This window comes from Mizuhopecten yessoensis, unplaced genomic scaffold (genome assembly GCF_002113885.1).
Source record: "Mizuhopecten yessoensis strain PY_sf001 unplaced genomic scaffold, ASM211388v2 scaffold2781, whole genome shotgun sequence".
NCBI classification, from domain to species: domain Eukaryota; kingdom Metazoa; phylum Mollusca; class Bivalvia; order Pectinida; family Pectinidae; genus Mizuhopecten; species Mizuhopecten yessoensis.
The window spans coordinates 189854-209862 of record NW_018404716.1 but is presented as its reverse complement, the minus strand read 5'-3'; the positions used below and the strand labels follow the sequence as shown (position 1 = coordinate 209862).

General features: G+C 34.9%; 1 protein-coding gene across 3 annotated transcripts; it reads right to left on the bottom strand.

Moving 5' to 3' along the window:
* Positions 1–79: 79 nt before the first annotated feature.
* LOC110446550 (monocyte to macrophage differentiation factor-like) lies at positions 80–19518 on the bottom strand. Of its 3 annotated transcripts, none has more exons than XM_021491748.1 (8): positions 19439–19518; positions 15608–15673; positions 12684–12765; positions 10451–10608; positions 10043–10117; positions 9721–9822; positions 8484–8553; positions 80–7629 (listed from the first exon to the last, which is right to left on the bottom strand). In XM_021491748.1, exons 2-8 carry the CDS (start codon positions 15649–15651, stop codon positions 7426–7428), a joined length of 735 nt encoding a protein of 244 aa, XP_021347423.1. In that variant the 5' UTR covers positions 15652–15673; positions 19439–19518; the 3' UTR covers positions 80–7425. The 3 variants fall into 3 exon arrangements, with proteins under 3 accessions (XP_021347423.1, XP_021347424.1, XP_021347425.1); XM_021491749.1 differs by having other exon boundaries at positions 15608–15727; positions 19439–19514; XM_021491750.1 differs by lacking the exon at positions 19439–19518 and adding an exon at positions 16002–16054 and having other exon boundaries at positions 15608–15727.
* Positions 19519–20009: the final 491 nt, after the last annotated feature.

The window sequence follows — 20009 nt, the reverse complement described above, 5'->3', positions numbered from 1 at the left end:
ATATGTATAACGATATATGTATAAATTTCATCCATATCAGAAGTTGTAATCATCCATAAACAAAAGTGAGTCAGCTGGATAGAAAAAGACATTGTTTTAATATAATAAATAAGACAAACAAAAATACAATTGTTCAGTCTTTGATACATAATTGTCTTCAAGCCAATAACAAGTTCACACAAAGACACACAATGTTGACAAGTTACAAAATATGTGTATAAAGACAGAAATATTCTACATGGTTTTATTATTGTCAGTGACAGAATTCAGCACGGATAACGAGCTGTAAAAACAGTAAAATCAAGTACTGAAGTCAATCGACAGATACATTATATACTTGCTGTAATGTGACCATCATCGTTTTGCTGATAATATGATAGTGCCATGAAATACCATTCATTTTCTTTTTTCCTTTCCTATTTAAATTAACACAATTTAATTCAACATATTTAATCATATTCTTAATGAATTTAAATTCAACAGAGCTTGATGAAGATAAATAACCTTTAAACAAAAGATTGAAAGAAATAATGAGTATAACCCGGTAATGTTAACATAGCCTGTAACTCGATAAAAACAATAGTGGGAAACTACTAGTGCTTGGTTAAAGCACATTTACTCAGCACCGGTTTTAAATAGCCATTATGCTGCACCATAAATTGACAAAAAGATATATAAGTAGACATAACTAGACTCAACCTATTTAAAATTGTTAATGACCAATTTCAGTTAAAAGGTGTTTAATATGGTCAAAACGGGCCATAGTAAGTACAATCAATAAGTACAATGTCGAGTAATTAAGATGTACATAGATTGCTGAAAAATACACAACGAAACAGCAACAATAAAATGTCTTTTTCTATGATGTATCAATTTAACTTAAAAAACACATCAGGTTACATGGCACACCAAACATAAAACCAACGAAATATCACGACGAATTAGTATTCCTTCTTATTTTCAAGGAAGGTTTCTTTTCAATGTCATTTCTGTGCAAAGAATACTACAACCCTAGCCCACAATATTCGTTCTGTCTCCTTACACCAAACTTTGCCATCTACTGACATTCAATCTGTCAAAACAAGTGTATACACTGGTGGAAAGAGCCCGATAATTTTGGGCTACTGCAACCTAAACAATACCTTTTCATAACTTTAATATTTCATGGCTCTATACTGTACCAGTTGAGGAATTTTACGCATTTGCATGGTAGAATTAATTCAAATAGAGAGTTGTCATTTAACGTAGACTCATGCCAAGAAAAAGAGTATAGACAACCTTTGTGCCATTTTCATTTGCTTAAAGTATGTCTGTAATATATACGTAGAAGCAAAAATATACAGACAATTTCTGGGGCAAACATTACATGTTGTCATGGCCAGACAATAATAAAATGTACATGTGTTGTAAGAGATATGACAGAAATCACCACTATAAAATTTCTAATTCATTACCAAATCTAAACTGCAACCTTATTGGACTGACAAAGTCATTACATGTAAGAAAATAAAATAAAACGTTTAACTATCCGTTGTCAGAATGAAACTAAAACAAGAGACCGAAAGGCCTTAATTGTCACCCGAGTGAAATTATGAATTATACACATCATATTAAGTGGATCTAACTTTAAATGAATACAGATTTTACGCCAGTTACCACTTATAATATAGCCCAACACCTAACACCCATGTTGAATATCAGACCCTTCTTGAATAAAGATGTATCTAATTCAAATGTGTTCCCACTCTTTGATATCTTATGGCTCCGCCCCTACAACCCCTTGGTGTGAGCGCATTCTTGAAGAAAAAAATCATCTTCATCATTTATGGTATGACAGTAAAAATCCACTTTCATAGAAGCATCATCTTAATATTTTGCACTCTGCCATCGTATGGGCCCGCCCCTCACTCCTCTGAGAGCCCCTTTCTACGAGTAAATTCACCAAATCGTATCAGAAGTGTTGTTTAAAATTTTACAGGCTAATTATTACGCCAGCGTGCCCAAGTTTCATCAAATCTGCCAGGCAGTTTGTAAAGAAAAACATTAGATAGATTGTTTACTGATTGGTAATTTTGGTGACTCATAGGAACCAATTATACAAAAATAACCAAATATCCTACAATGCTACAGAAATCACCGAAAATACAAAAAAAAACCACGAAATATATCTAAAGGAAAGACAATATTAAACAAAGTTAAAGGAAAGAAATATTAACCTGCAAGATAACCTGAGACTAGGTATATACATGTCATTGTCCATATTTCATAATAAACTGAATGTACAGCCATTGGGGCATGATTAAAGTTTTTGAGCAATTGTAATATAGCCGTTTCATAAGAAATGTTGCTATAACGACCATCAGAAAGGGGAGATAATTTCTACAGGTCTACATCACACTAGAGACGTACTAATTCAGCACTTACAGGAAGGCAGTCATCACAGTAGTCACTTTATCTCAGACATGGAAAATAAATACATTTAAAAATAACCCACTGATAGTGCACTATAAAATGGAGAGACAGACATAGTCTGCACTATTATACACAATACTGGGATTTCATTTCTAATAAGACTACAGTGGGGAATGTAAAATGGCAATTAAATAAATATAATCATAAATATAATCATGATTTGATTATTAGCCTGAGGCCCATTCAGCAATAAGTGTTCATCTTGAAGTGCAGTTGATAGAAAATGTATTGGAATATTTCAACTCAATCAACCCCTATGAGATTGAAAAGGAATAGAAGGGATAAGTTTTTAATTTTTTAGGAGCCTTGTTAGTCCTTAATCAGTTATAAATCTACATACGAATACTGAGTCCTTTCCTTGTATAACTTAGATGAAATTGGAAGAATTTCTGGACATACTTTAATTTAATATTATGTAAACCGTTGTTTTAGCAATACAGTTGAAAAGGACCCGAACAAACAAATTGTAGATTGATTACTGCCTTCATTGAAACAAGTGACAGGCCATGTTTTATCCTAATTCTATACTTAATAGTTTGTTAAGTTGTTTTAAGAGTTTGACGCATATAATTCTTGTGACATTGACTTTGGGCCAAGGTAATTTATCGCAGCAATATGACACTCCTTCACCCTAGCCGAACATTAAAGCCCAATGTTTTGTCAAGAAGTTGTTTAAACAAAATGTTATTGGGCAGAAGATGAATGATGGATGATGGAAGTGGCGGTATGACAATAGTGCATTCTTTTGTCCAGGTGAGCTGAAATCTTTTTTGATATTTCATTGATACATTTTGATATCTACCTTTCAAACACAATGTCATGTAGTCTAGAGAAATGTGGAATAAAGTGATCATTTTTGTCAACAATAGCTGTAATAATTTCTAATCTAATCACTCTAGACATTACCATATAGATAATGCTAACATTTAACAAATTTTAAAATATGTCCTTACCATCTAACAAAACTAGAAGACTATATTTCCATCTATATATATATATAAATATATAACAATAAACATCTGATAGCACTAGTAACAACAAATACACTATTCCACTACAATACCTTAGGGAGGTAACAAGATGAAAAACACGGTGTTATATTAAGTAAAACCATGGAACAATGTAGATAAATATAGATATATCAGGGGATGTGAAGACTAGTGTTTGTGAGGACTCTATTAGGAGCTATAATCAATGCCTTGATGTAGACGTCACACTCTGACCATCAGTTTAAGGTCAAGGGTACCACTAAATCAGTTATAAACACAGAGAAGATTTCAACTATGGATTTTTAAGACTTTAGTGTGTACATGTATATCGTATATCGAAGATGAAACATCAAAAATGTATTTTACTTCCCTTCAAGTTTTTCATAGGATTTGTAGCCTATATATAGGAAATTTGGTTTGTAATATTGTCATTCCTGCATGGCAACATCGTTAAAGTGTAGGCTTTGCAATGGAAATATATCGATTTCAACCCATGCAGTTTTTCTGTTTTCATCTTTCATTTCTATTTTCAAGGATTTAAATTTAAAAGAGCGGTGTAGTATTATTCTTTAAAACTTATCCCAACATAGTTTTTATAAAACAGTTCTTTTGAAAATGACTTAAAACAATTTTCAACAGTGACAATGGTAATAAGTTATTGAGACAAACGAGAGTTTGAGTCTTTGTTTTAACCTGTTGGTGCCCTTCACCTTACCTGGTATAAAAAACATTGTGGAACTGATGCTGATATTAGCTACTGATTTCTGATATATGAACACCAGATAAACAAGACATAATATAATAGTATAGGCCATAGTAACAAATGTAAACCAAACATGACTTACCAATTTGTTACCAAATACATTTGTATATAAGATCCAAATACAGGATTTAAAAAATATTCTACAAAAGAATAAGTTAAACATAAAAAGATTAAACAATGCTTGACATATAGTAACAGTATTAACTCATTCACCCCTGAAGACACATTTGAACTCTTCCAAATCGAAGGTTAGAATAGTTCACTATGAAATTTCAGGGGTTAATGAATTACAGTGTCATCGCAGGATGGATACTGGTATCATAAATAATAAGTTAACTTTGCTTTAACATTATTATGCATCAAATTTAAAATTTACTTAATGGGATTGTACATTTAATCAAATAAATTTGTGCTCCAACAGTTAAGAAACAATCTATAATTGATTTTGTGCGATAATACCTGTTTAGAAGATTGTTTTCCCAAAAGCTATGTATAATCCAACCGGAAAAGAAATGTACCTTTATCAAATGTGGAGTGTTACACTCAACTTTTAATTCTATAGCTTGTGTAGCTTGTCATTTAAAAGCTGCCAAAATGTTAGGAAGTTACTCTTCAAAATACAATCTGGATAATTGGAAGCACTAGAAATTATGTATGAAAAAGCTTCTTTTTATATTTAAATATGACACATTTTCACAATATTTTTTACAAGGAGGTGAGACAGTAATATAAGATAAATGATATACAATACATGTTAGAAAAAATAGACAGTCACTGTCTTATTTCAAACTACTCCAAAATGGATTAGCAAGCTCTGTATATAAACTATAGGTATACTTTATTGTCAAATGTTTAATTACAAAATACTCAAGAGTATCAAAATAAAGAGGTCTTACAAGTTGGTGGGTTATCTAAGTTATAAATCTGCATTACAAATCTAATTGTATGTCAATAAAATGTCATAATAAAAATCTATATAAAACTTGTATAAACATGGTATATTTGCTGTCAGTTGTATATCTCCTGTATATGGTGGAAGACCAAGAGATCCGAACCACACACACACACTCTACGATAAATACAACAAACTCAACCCTCTGTGTGTGTGTCGACGTTCACCATGCGCTAACTTCAATGAAGAGTGAAACAATGTGAAATGAAATGATTCATGAGCTTATGAATTGTTTTAAATAGAAGAGCCAAATATCTGTCACAAGGTGCTTCTATATACCAACAGTCTACCAGCAACCAAATGCAGTTGACCAACATTTTAATAATAACAGCATTAACTATCTTCTTTCAACCTACCAGTAAGTTTATAAGTAAAATACAATACTGTGATTTCTATGCTTGTTTTTTTAACCTTTTGATATATAATGCTGACATTACAGTAGTAATCCCTCTTTGCTGGTGTGTATGGTTATAACTAACAAGGACTTACTCCTGTGATTGTAAATCACTATCTTTATATATACCTTAAATGCACATGTTTTAATGATATAGAAAATGTATGATATTATAAAACATCGAGGTTCCAATTTAGGGTATTAAAGTGCCCAAATCTTATTTCCAGCAAGTTTATTTGGTGAAAGGAAACTTATTTACTTTAATTTATACTAGAGCACTCCTTAAAATTTATAAAAATATGTTTACCATATAAATAGAAGAATAAATTCTCATCAGTTTAACTCAAATGGAAATTCTTAAATTCCAAAATGACAATGAATTTCAGTTTTACAGTATGGCTAAACAAGAAGCCCATAGCACCTGTATCGTTCACCTGATTCGTTTGTTAATTTAATTCAAATAACAACCATTGGTACAGGCAATGATGGGCACATTTGGAGGACATTTAGTTTGATCTGACTGAATTGGGAATAAGTCAAAATCTGAGCCATCAGCTAATTTGGGCCCAGTAATACTTTTGAATAAATTTTGGTAAAACCCCTTCAATACTAAAACATAATGTGTGTAAAAGATTACTTCTACTTCCCTTACTGGGCCGTACACCCTCCTTTATGCAAAATTGAGACATTTTGACCGAATGATGCTCTGTACCAAATTTGGTTCAAATCCTTTCACTCCAACTGAAGGAGTAGCCCATCACATATTGATCCCTATTTCTCCTATTGGGCAAGACTCCTCTACTGAAAGGAGGACACTCTTCCTTTATGCAATATTAAGTCCCTATGACCAAAAGATGGTTCAGACAAAATTTGGTAAAACTATCTTCATTTGTATTGACAGAATAGGTTTTTAAAGATTGATCAATATTTCCACATCTGGGTTCTGACAGAGGCCTGTAGTGATCACTTCTTTTGTGTGTACAAAAAGTAAGTTCCTTAGCCCAGTGATGCACCAGAACAAATTTGGTCAAAATTTCTTCACCTGTACAGGAGTTGCATATATTTCCCATATTGTGTCCTGGCCCTCTGTCCCTGGAGGGGGGTTGAGGTTGGGGTACACCCTTTGCATATACAAAATTGAGACCACTTAGCCCTATTTGCTTCAGACCAAATATTTGGTTAAAATTGATCAACTGTTCTGGAGGAGTATGCTTTTAAAGAAATGGATAGACGGATGACATGTGCCGCACCATGACAAAAAACTCACATTCCTCTTTAGGCCAGGTGAGCTGAAAATGGCACCTGTTAGTAAAATAATGTCACAAATGTCAGGATAAAATTAACAGTCTCTGTAAAATGTATAGCAAACTCATATCACTTTCATTTTCAAGAAAATCATTACAAATATATATATCACATTTGGTTATGTCACAAGAATACTAATGCAAAATACCAATATTCATAACTTCATACCAATACAAAGTACATCTGTACAAACAAATCACCATTGACTAACAATATAATATACACATTGTGATGCTTTATCAGAAACAAACTGAAATACTATATCTTAGAATTTCAAAAGATGTATGTATTGTCATATTATACTGGTAAATTGGAGGCCTCTAGATCAAGGTTTTTAATTTTTTTTTATTACCATTAACAAATGTCATTCTATTTGCCACATATTTTGCTTTCAAAACAACCTAAAGTCACTGACCAACCTGATATATATATATATATATATATATATAGCTGTGTTTCCCATGAGATTGTTAAGTCCTCATCTTGGTGCTGTATTTCATTTTTACCTTTCTTCTGCAGACCTTTATTTTTGCCACGGCCTTAGACCATGTTAGCTGCCCCATATGACCTCATCCTTTTCACGGCCAAGCAGGTAGGCGGAGATGGCATAGTAGTGAAGCATAGCCCCCACCAACACAAAGCAGTGCCAGATGGCATGGGCAAACGGGATGATCCCGTCACATTTAAAGAACACTACACCAGCTATGTACGTCATGCCTCCCAAAGCCAGCTCATACAAGCCTGCAGTCTCTCTCTGAAATAATCACAAATTTCTCTCACAGAAACACAGGCAAAAAAGTGTTCCCTATATACATACACTACCAACATTGCTAATCTGGCATTACCATTCATACAAATGCATGTACATGTATTTAAGGTGCTATTATAAACACTCTACATATCTCATAGCATACTTTGCTCAAGAACTCAGTTTTATTCGGAATCCTACCACATCTGTGATGCAACAACAATTTCATAGGTTTATCCCTTTGGATTGCCTTCTGATAAAACCAAACCGATGGTGTTCTTATACCTCCTTGTGTGTAAACAAAGACAGAAATTTGCATCATAGGAAAGTTGTAGAAATATGTTTGTTTCTATATATTAAATGCACATTGTTTTAGAGTGCCTCAATATGTCCGATGGCAGATCCAATCTGGTAAACACAATGACCGGAACTAAAGTCCTGCATACAAATATCATCATATATATTACCACCCTCACAATGTATTCCACTGTAATCAAATCCTTCTATGGATTGTTCTCATCTACTTCAAATGAAGTACACATCTGAAAATTCATCTGATCATCTGAACTCTGTTGTACCGAGGCAATTATAACCATTCATACGAGAAAGACATGTGAAACATTATAGGCATCCAGCATTTTTATGCTGGGCATAAAAACAGGCAGTGAGGTATACTCCTTTCTATACTTTGCATTGAAATTATCCATTAAGATTTATTTGACATTTTACTTCCAATTGTGTCATCAACATCGGTATGTACCATATACATGGGCTCCCTGGTTATTATACAGATCATTTATCCAATGTTGAAACCATTTTAGAAAGTTCTGACCTAGAGATTGGCTAAAGTTCAAGTTTACCATAGTAAGGGTGACGAGAGCTGGACACACTCCTATGGTGAGGTAAAACACGATCTCCAGCCACTTATACCTGTAACACAAAAAACATACATTGGTACAAATATAATCTGATAAATAGAACTGCAATAAAAATGGAGTTTTATATTGATCCTCTATTGGAATCCAGTACTATATTGTTCTGTTTTCGTTCCCTCAGTTATCCAGCTGAATACCTGCTTCCCCTAGCGAAAAAGTGCTTTATTTTCCCAAAATGAAGAGAAAATGAGGAATATCTTACCAATTTTAATAAAAAAAACATTGCTATATTTTCCCATTTCATGTAGGAACATGCCATTGTAAAATTATGGAAGAAAAGCCACTGGCATCATTGTGTGGCAAAAGCATTAAATGAATTAGAATCTGACATTTCCAGTAGGAAGTGGCGGGTGGACGATATGTTCTATATACAATAATATGAGTAGTGATGTGTTTTGACTACAAGGACTACATGTGATCACTAGAGTGCTGATGTTACACCACATTGGTCTATAGAAACTGAAGAGTGTAGCAGCAGCAGTAAATGAAGGCACCGTCAGTTGTAAATATGGACAAGGGAGATCAACCAGGAAGGTGTGCCTGATCATAATCGTTTATAATGAGCATCACTGTAATGAACTATCCATTCAAATAGTCCAAATGAAAGCTCATTCTAATGTAAGTATAAAACTTTATCCATTTAGCAACTATGTCTTGAAAGCCACATGTGCACATTTTTTCCCGAAATATCTTCCATTTCGGAAAGTTTTATGGCAGAAATATAAAGCACATTGGTAAAGCCTCCATCCTATTTGTAATGTATAGACCATTTTACTTGGGATGTCTGAAGTACCATGTTATCGCCATTGTCCTGTTACAATTTAATGTGCAAAGCTTCTGTACAATGTCAAGATAGTTGATGAAAATTATTTTGTTTTTTAATACCACAAAAAATGTCCATCATATTTTAAAAATGTAAGTAAGAATAAAAGGATCTTTGCACACATAGTTAATCATATATATAAGAGTGTTATATTAATCATGTTTCGAAAGATCCAGATGCACATCCCTGTCTATCCGTATACATTCCTGGACCCATCACACTTGTCTAGATTACGTGTCCACAGCGTAACCAACTTTCATTATTTCCAGTATCCAATGACCTACTAAGTTATAGGTAACAAGTGTTGATGTTTACGTGACAGGGAGTCAGATTACTTACTGTTCATGGAACACATACTGGTAGAGGATTCCCGATAGTGCCATTGTCCATACAATCACCAAAGTCTCATCACCAAGACCTCCCAAGTCCTTCAGTACCAACCTTACACATATAACAGACAATTAGTAACTACACAGTAAATGAACAAGAATTCTATTTATTTCATGGCTAAGATTTCAATATGGGTTTAAAATACTCAAACTGGATCACATGTATAATGAGTAGTGGCCCTGTGTTAGCTCAGTAATGATTATGTGACTCAACCTTTTCTTAAGATATCAAAAATTCTTTATGGTCTTGGATTGAATTTGTGAAGACTTACCATGGTGTATAGGATGAGGCTATGAAGACATAGATAACTGCACGATCACCAATGTGAAAAAAATGTCTTAATTTCCTAAAATAAAAGAATAATAATGAAATAACAGACAAAGACATAAATGTATATCCAAACGTTTTCAATCAAAATAATAATAATGAATAAATTATAGGAGATATCTTACATATACTGTACATAATTGGGAAAATACATACATTTTTTTGCCATATTTTTTCATTAATTACTTTAACAGAATTCTTTTTTAGAGACTCAAAACTTTGCTTTTGTTACATAAAAAAGTGACTTTCCCAAAACAACTTCTTCAGTTTTAATTAATGTACCAAGACATGTAAAGATTGTGTAACTATGAGAAATTGTTTCCTCATATAACCAAACCAATATGTAACCTACCTGTATCTTCCAATGAAGGACAGACAGTGAAACATGGAGGAAACAAAGAAGAGTGCTGTGAGAGCCAAGCCATAGACAAGTGCCATTTTGTACTGGAGGTAAGTGTTGGACCGGTAAACCATCCATAAGGTGGCTAGAGCACTAGGGATCACCCAAAACTGTAACACCAATAAAATCAAACCTAAACGTGCCTATTGTAACAAAATAAACACAAATAAACAGCCAGGTGGTAAAGCACAATAGGATGTGTACCAGCCTACACCAGGCCTATAACAGAGAGGTTGTGAGATTGTGAAATTTCACATTTATTGCTCAACTCAATCTGCCTAGAGTGGAGTATAATATGGCCTGAGCTTGGTATTACTGATTCTGTGGGGTAAAGTATGCAAGTGGTCTGGCACTTGAAATGAAATAAAAGTTGTATTACATATGGACCAACAATGAGAAGAACACCTACACAACTTCAGCACTCTCACCCCAAAACCCACATACAAACACCCTTTATAAGACAAACACCCTCACACATACAACCTCACACTAACACCAATGCCAACATACAAATACCCTTTATATGAACATCCTCACACTAACACCCTCATACATAAAACCTCACACAAACACCCTCATACATAAAACCTCACACAAACACCCTCACACATACAATCTCACACTAACATCCTCACACAAGCACCCTCACACATACAACCTCACACTAACACCCTCACACTAACATCCTCACACTAACACCCTAACACTAACACATACAACCTCACACTAACACCCTCAAACATACAACCTCACACTTACACCCTCAAACATACAACCTCACACAAACACCCTCACACTAACATCCTCACACTAACACCCTAACACTAACATCCTTCCACTAACACACTCACACAAAAACCTTACAGTAAAACCCTCACACTAACACCCTCACACTAAAACCCTCACACTAACATCCTTCCACTAACACCCTCACACAAAAACCTTACAGTAAAACCCTCACACTAACACCCTCAAACTAACAACCTCACACTAACACCCTAAAACTAACATCCTTACAATAGCACCCGAACACCCTAAAACTAAAATCCTTCCACTAACACCCTCACACAAAAACCTTACAGTAAAACCCTCACACTAAAACCCTAAAACTAATACCCTCACACAAAAAAAGATGGTTTACAAGCATTGGTCTCTCTTGGCCCATACCTATTCCAAGTTGTCTTATAAGGTTCAAATATAAGGGTCACATTTATTGGAAAGTTTAACATGGCATTCCCATATTTTTATATGCAAATATGATTCTCATCATACACACCAAATCTCTAAAGGTTTAATACCCCATGCTCAACTTTTGGCAGGAATACAAAAATTATCTGTAAACTGAATATTGTGTTCATCATTATATGAAAAGATTCTCCATGGTCACCTAATCCTTCAAAATGATAAGTGCAACTTCTCGTGACACATCCTGTGTACCAGGAATTTTCTATTTATTTAAATATTTGCTCTTCACTTATAAATCCATTGATTTGCTCTTCATAGTGGAAATAATGTGTTATATATGTTGTGACTAATATTTGCTGTCATGATTTAATTTGAATATTTCCTGGTACACAGTATGCCCATACTGCATAGTACATGTAACAATAGTCTCAACTATAACATGCAATATCCAAAACCCTTAATCTTCATTTGTTCATGTACAATGTAATGAAAAATATAAAAAAAAATCTCAACAAATAGTCTACTCTAGCAATGTCCATTATCTGCTAGCCATCCTATGGTGAGGTCATAATACATGTCACAATTAACAATACAGGTTGGACGTTGACCAAGTATGGTTCAGATGATTCAGTAGCAATATTATCATAAATCTCAGTACAGCATATGTGACACCAAACTTGTAGGTGGAAATCTGGGTAACCATACTGCATTGTGGCAGATACAAATATTTTTTAGGGGACTCACTCCAAAAAACGGAGTCAGAAACGGAACAATATTACTGACTGAAGGGGTGGATGAAACACCAATACCATTTGTTGAGGACTTGCATGTTTTTAGTTATTGCTCTGTCATGAGTATTTCTTGCTATTAATGAAAGTATGTGCTTATATATATCTAGCACTGTATGCAAGTAGTAAGTGCAAAGTTTTTAACAAACCAAATAGTATATTTTGGTAAGGCACTACACAGACTTTTACACAGCCTAATAAATAAAACTTACCCCATGTGTTATAATATTGGCCACATGCTCCACATCAGTAGGGACATAAGCTTCTCCCTTTTTTGCCCGACCGTTCATCAACCTGCAGCATCAAAAATCACCATGACAAAAACAAAGCAGAGCACCAAACAGTAGACCAGAGTGATGTGTATTGACAAACCAGAGCACCAAACAGTATAGACCAGAGTGATGTGTACTTACAAACCAGAGACCCAAACAGTAGACCAGAGTGAGGTGTACTGACAAACCAGAACACCAAACAGTAGACCAGAATGATGTGTACTGACAAACCAGAGCACCAAACAGAATAGACCAGAGTGATGTGTACTGACAAACCAGAACACCAAACAGTAGACCAGAGTGATGTGTACTGACAAACCAGAACCCCAAACAGTAGACCAGAGTGATGTGTACTGACGAACCAGCGCACCAAACAGTAGACCAGAGTGATGTGTACTGACAACCCCGAGACCCAAACAGTATAGACCAGAGTGATGTGGACTGACAAACCAGAGCACCAAACAGAATAGACCAGAGCGATGTGTACTGACAAACCAGAACACCAATCAGTAGACCAGAGTGATGTGTATTGACAAACCAGAGACCCAAACAGTAGACCAGATTGATGTGTACTGACAAACCAGAGCGGCAAACAGTATAGACCAGAGTGATGTGGACTGACAAACCAGAGCACCAAACAGCATAGACCAGAGTGATGTGTACTGACACACCAGAGCACCAACCAGTATAGACCCGAGTGATGTGTACTGACAAACCAGATCCCCAAACAGTAGACCAGAATGATGTGTACTGACAAACCAGAACACCAATCAGTAGACCAGAGTGATGTGTATTGACAAACCAGAGACCCAAACAGTATAGACCAGAGTGATGTGTACCGACAAACCAGAACACCAAACAGTATAGACCAGAGAGATGTGTACTGATGAAATGAGTGTAACTTGGATGGAGAAATAAAATGTCACTAGAGTATAGACCAGAGTGATGTGTACTGGCAAACCAGAACACCAAACAGTATAGACCAGAGAGATGTGTACTGATGAAATGAGTGTAACTTGGATGGAGAAATAAAATGTCACTAGTGACTTTAAGGACTGGATACTAAATCATTTTTAGGACTGGATTGTAAATTCTTCTTAGATTAAAATTAAAAGGTTTCAATGATGGCATACATGTTCAAATCGAACAAAGTATCAACTAAACAGTAGACCAGAGTGATGTGTACTTACAAACCAGAGCACCAAACAGTATAGAACAGAGAGATGTGTACTGACAAACCAGAGACCCAAACAGAATAGACCAGAGTGATGTGTACTGACATCCCAGAGACCCAAACAGTAGACCAGAGTGATGTGTCCTGACAAACCAGAGCACCAAACAGTATAGACAAGAGTGATGTGTACTGACAAACCAGCGCACCAAACAGTAGACCAGAGTGATGTGTACTTACAAACCAGAGCACCAAACAGTATAGACCAGAGAGATGTGTACTGATGAAATGAGTGTAACTTGGATGGAGAAATAAAATGTCACTAGAGTATAGACCAGAGTGATGTGTACTTACAAACCAGAGCACCAAACAGTATAGAACAGAGAGATGTGTACTGACAAACCAGAGAACCAAACAGTATAGACCAGAGTGATGTGGACTGACAAACCAGAGCACCAAACAGAATAGACCAGAGCGATGTGTACTGACAAACCAGAACACCAAACAGTAGGTGATGTGTACTGACGAACCAGCGCACCAAACAGTAGACCAGAGCGATGTGTACTGACAAACCAGAACACCAAACAGTATAGACCAGAGTGAGGTGTACTGACAAACCAGAGCACCAACCAGTATAGACCCGAGTGATGTGTACTGACAAACCAGAACCCCAAACAGTAGACCAGAGAGATGTGTACTGACGAACCAGCGCACCAAACAGTAGACCAGAGAGATGTGTACTGACGAACCAGCGCACCAAACAGTAGACCAGAGTGATGTGTACTGACATCCCAGAGACCCAAACAGTAGACCAGATTGATGTGTACTGACAAACCAGAGCAACAAACAGTATAGACCAGAGTGAGGTGTACTGACAAACCAGAGCACCAAACAGAATAGACCAGAGCGATGTGTACTGACAAACCAGAACACCAATCAGTAGACCAGAGTGATGTGTATTGACAAACCAGAGCACCAAACAGTAGACCAGGGTGATGTGTACTGACAAACCAGAACACCAAACAGTATAGACCAGAGTGATGTGTACTGATGAAATGAGTGTAACTTGGATGGAGAAATAAAATGTCACTAGTGACTTTAAGGACTGGATACTAAATCATTTTTAGGACTGGATTGTAAATTCTTCTGAGATTAAAATTAAAAGGTTTCAATGATGGCATACATGTTCAAATCGAACAAAGTATCATACTTAGAACTAATCTGATTCATTCTTGAAACAAACTGAAACACAACGAATAAAACAAGAGGCCCACAAGAGTAACATATTGCATGTGTGAATTTGTACAATTCACCAAAACCTATTCAGTGCTGTGTGTTTCTGGTCTAAAAGGATAAATTTATTAACACTGAATACACATGGTCAAAAGTACGACTCCACACATGGGCTGTTGACCGGAGACAATAGGAACGTTTACTATACATTACAATATCCCATCATAATAAGACTGCCTTTCAGTTATACCGTGGACAATGTGATTTCAATATTTGTTATAAAAGTAGGACATTGATGTTAAAATATACATACGGTCATCAGAATGTTAAAAGAGGAATTTATCCTGTTCCCAAGATGTATTGAAATAATTATAAAAAAAAAATGGCATAGTACATATTGTCATGTCCAGAACATAGGTCCTGATTCTTTTACCAGAGCTAAAATATTTGCTTAACTCACCTGTTGAAGTCACGTTGTGACGCCATTTTCCTGGAGGAAGCCATGTGGAGAAGGTCCTGTCACAACCTAAGAGAACAGAGTCAGCATTACATTGGTGACAATATCCCCCATATCAATATCCTGAAAAAGACAGTTGATTGATTGATATATCTTTGAATATAGTCAAATTTTACCTGTACACACAAAGTGAGATTATTTTGCAATTAAATCTTAAGACAAACATTTATATAGATCTACTGATTTTTTAAATATATTCTTACATACATTTGTAAAATTGATAGTGGTAGAATTTTCATACCAAATATGAAAACAAATCTAGTACTAAATGTTATTCCTATACACAGAATATTTATGTCTACACGTCATTTAATCCTATTAGTAAGATTATACTTACATTGATCCATGATCAACACATGTACATGCGTGAATGTTATGTTTAGTCTATATGTAAGCATTGATAAAAGTTTTAAAAAATATATACACTCACAGTAGTTTACTGTTATAACGGTAGCAGATTTTTACATGTTTGCTCAATTTATCATACACTCATCCTATATAATACCCCAGGTGTTGAGATATCTAAACTACTATTTATATCATTCTTATCAATCAGTGAATTTTGTTATCTTCTGAAAATCAAGTAAAGGTCATGATCACTTTATATATGTCAACAGTGGCCTCATGTAAGGAAGCCTCATTTTTATGTGATCTCCTATTTTTGTCAGTTTTTGTTATATATAACTACATAACTTTCATATAATTGTTTGAATTTAATGCAACACTCTGTACATGTTAACTGATTCTGAATTCATTAGAAGGGCACTACATTTGCATCTAAATATGTGAAACACTGGGTTATTATACCAGTGCATGCTAAGACAATAAAGTAATAAATTGTACCTTGATCATATGATACGCGTTCAGCAGTGTCCACATGGTACTTGCATGACTGTGAACAGTGTCATGACCACACAGTAGGTTATATAGCCTGACTGACATTATTGGCCGGTAGTAAAATACATCACCGAGTCACTACTACATGTCTCAATACACCTATAACTACACATGCACAATTTGTCATTATTTACCACCATCGTATGCTTTTATTTTATCGACAGGCCTGAAAAGGTAGTCTACAGGAACTTCTGTAGCAGATTAGATTGGTACGTGTGTTATATAGTGTAGATGTGAGATGGCCCGACTTTAAAAACTGCTTATTCAAAATTGGTGTAAAAACTTAAAATGTAAAATAGGCAGCTTATATAGATGTTTATAGCAGGTAGACTTGCTGCATAAAATGAAGACCCAGACTTATCCCTATATATATAGCTAGAGCCTGAGCCCAAAGGGAACAAATTAACTTAACAATATTATCTATACACACTCAGATATATGCTATTATTATTTCTCTTCATGTATGGGAAGGTCCCAAGGTGTCTTTATCAAAATTGTGAATTTCTTTACCCATTAGTCACTATTCCCCTTGATGAGGAGGTAAACTTTTCTTTATCATACTGTATTATATATTATTTCACCATTTTCTGATAATTACCAGCTGCAGCTAGATGCATATATGTAAGTAATTAAACTTTAAGTGTTTATTTACTCAAAAATAATTTGTCATCAGCAAAGGACTTGGGGCATTATATGGGTCATTTTTGGCCTCATAAAAAGTTAAAAATTCAACTTGAATGTATTTCCCAATTTCTGTTATAAACATCATATTGGTAAATTGGGGCTATCTTTCTTGGTGCAGATTTTTTTAATGAGCATGCGTAGATGCCCTATCATAGCCACAAAATTGCATTGCTATGGCAGAAATAGCCAAAATATGATGCTTTTGGAAAGTAAGCATGCAGAAATGAAAGCCTCCGAATGTGATAAACAAACATTCCTTTTTGTGATGCAGCGAATGAACACTGGTATGACGATGTTTATTTATCTGTTTGGTTAGGCTTTCAAAACGTGAAGATCAAGTGTTTAGTTAATTTGCTTCAATATTGCCAAATTTTCAACCAAATAGCACACAACAGACGATATTCACGCATTTTATAATGAAAATGTAAGTTTATGTCTTTTTTTTGTAATGCCATATCTCCTAAACCAGTTGTCAAAATAATCTGAAATTTCATATTTGCGTACTTCATTTATTCCAGATTAGGAATATAGCAACTATTTCTCAGATGAGGCCTGAAATGACCCTTAACTCCCCTAGTCCTTTGTGGCAGGTGATGCACTAACGGTCAGGGTACAGAAACAGGTCCTCTAATGATAATAGTGTTCAAACTTAACAGTATACCCACAGACAATCACCATGAAAATGACTGTAGGTCTAAAGGAACCATATATTTTATAGAGCAAGTTGTCTGGTATGAAGTTATTTCCTATGAACAATGCTCTGTTTACTCATTATTTTCCTTTATTGTTACACATAATTTTTTCTATATTTTTGTCATCAACCACTAAATGTGTAAGTAATTTTTTTTGGTAAAGGTCTGATCTATCTATTTCAGTAGGTCTATAAAAATCTACGTCTCATTGACCTAATGTCTATGATGTGTAAATTCTAAGACAGATATTATACAAATGCATTGTTTATTGACAAAAACCAACACTTATTGTGTGGACTATATTCATGTCACTTAAGACAGGGAAAAGTATTGCAAGGCAATCCATAGTCCCCCACTGGTAATGATTTCTATATTTAACAAATAGTACACTTATGTCAGGAAACATAGGTGTCACAGTGAGGACATAAGGACCTACTTCTTGCACTACGCCATCCCAAGATGTCCTTGTACATGTACACCAATCATGTGACTCCAGGTGAAATAGTATAGAAGATATGCCAAGGACAAACATTTTCAAAAGTGAAGGTCAAAGGTCAAGTCCTTAGGACACAGTGACCTAGTTCTTGCACTCCGTCATCCCAAGATGTACACCAAATCTTGTTACTCCAGGTGAAATAGTATAGATCATATGTCCCGTACAAACTTCTAGGGCGGAAGGATGGATGGACATAGTGCAAACCTATAGACCCTCCCATGTCAACTTGTCTTTAATAAAAACCTTCATATAGAAGGCAGCATATATTTTCTCAGCAAGTTGTTTTTAGATCAAACATACTTTGCAATATTATAATACAGAATTTCGAATGAACAAATCGCAGGTGTACATTTGATGTTTTTGAATGGGTTATTGGTGGTATGGAACAGTTCCATTCTGGAAATCAGAAATACAGTTGCATTTTTTTGGTAATTATTAGCCCTATTAAAAATATCATGATCTTTTTGTTTATTCATTTCATTTTTTGTGATATTATCCAGTTCTTGACTTATATTGTCTTAAAAAAAGAAACAAAATGCCGCTTTATCTCTAAATAACTTGATTACTCGTTTTTTTATGTCTTTGCCAGCTTGTGTATTTTCACTCAATTTTCGGTGTACTTAGTACAGCTGTAGTAGGCCTACTGTACTAGCCTACTTACTGTTACTGAGCGATTTTCAACCACAAGACTGAAATCCTTAATAATTTCGCTTTTTTGTATACGAAAGTGAAAGTACATTTGAAGAGAAGCGTATTCAATAATAACATACAAAGGAATCTCGCAAATGTGAAACAATCTCGGAAAGCCTAGGAAATTCCCAACCTGTCAAACGAAATGTCAATGCAGTGTCATGATCAGTGGTCTTAAACTTGAAGTGAACAGCTCGTTCAAGTATCTAATCAGTTCGCCAGCTGTCAGTATACTGTTCAATAACATTTAATAATAAAAAACGTCTAAAATGTTGATTTAAATTTCATATATATACTAATTGATGGGAGACTTACATCACTCCGTCCACTTCTGTCAGTGTTTGTACTCCAATTTTTTTTCTGCAATGTCAATCAAACGGGTAAGTGTTCATAGCAATCAAGCGTTTTATTGATATTCGTAAAACGACGGAAAATTGGAGCCGGATGCGGACAAACTTGTACGTCTATATTTTGTCGGTGTGCGGATAGTGAGAGTGTGTGATTACTGCATAAATATATATACACATCTTGCACCTATGGGTATGAAAAATACACTGTAGGGAGAGAGTCCCTGTGTAAATGTACACAGGCCGTACGTATATTGTTACAAAGAGCAATATTTTTACAATGCCCGACATCCTGTGACTGTCCAATAATACAAAGAATATTTTCCAAATTTGTGTTTACAAGTGTATGGTGGCCAAATTTCAAAACTAAGTTTGTAGTTTGAAATGGTAAAAGTTATCCCTCAGATAAGAGACGTACATGTATATTATATTCAATTTCAAATTTATTTGCAATTTGTAACTAACAAAGTAGTTTGAAGGCAAAATAGTAAAGCACAGTGAAATACATACATAGACATGTACATGTAGAAAAGTCGCAA

Excerpts from the sequence above, each read along its gene's own strand:
- LOC110446550 (XM_021491748.1), bottom strand. The coding sequence starts at position 15,651 with ATGGCTTCCTCCAGGAAAATGGCGTCACAACGTGACTTCAACAG. Across the intron at positions 10,118-10,450 it reads TCCTTCATTGGAAGATACAG|GAAATTAAGACATTTTTTTC; the intron begins GTAGGTTACATA and ends CTTTTATTTTAG. Across the intron at positions 8,554-9,720 it reads CAGTATGTGTTCCATGAACA|GTATAAGTGGCTGGAGATCG; the intron begins GTAAGTAATCTG and ends TTTGTGTTACAG.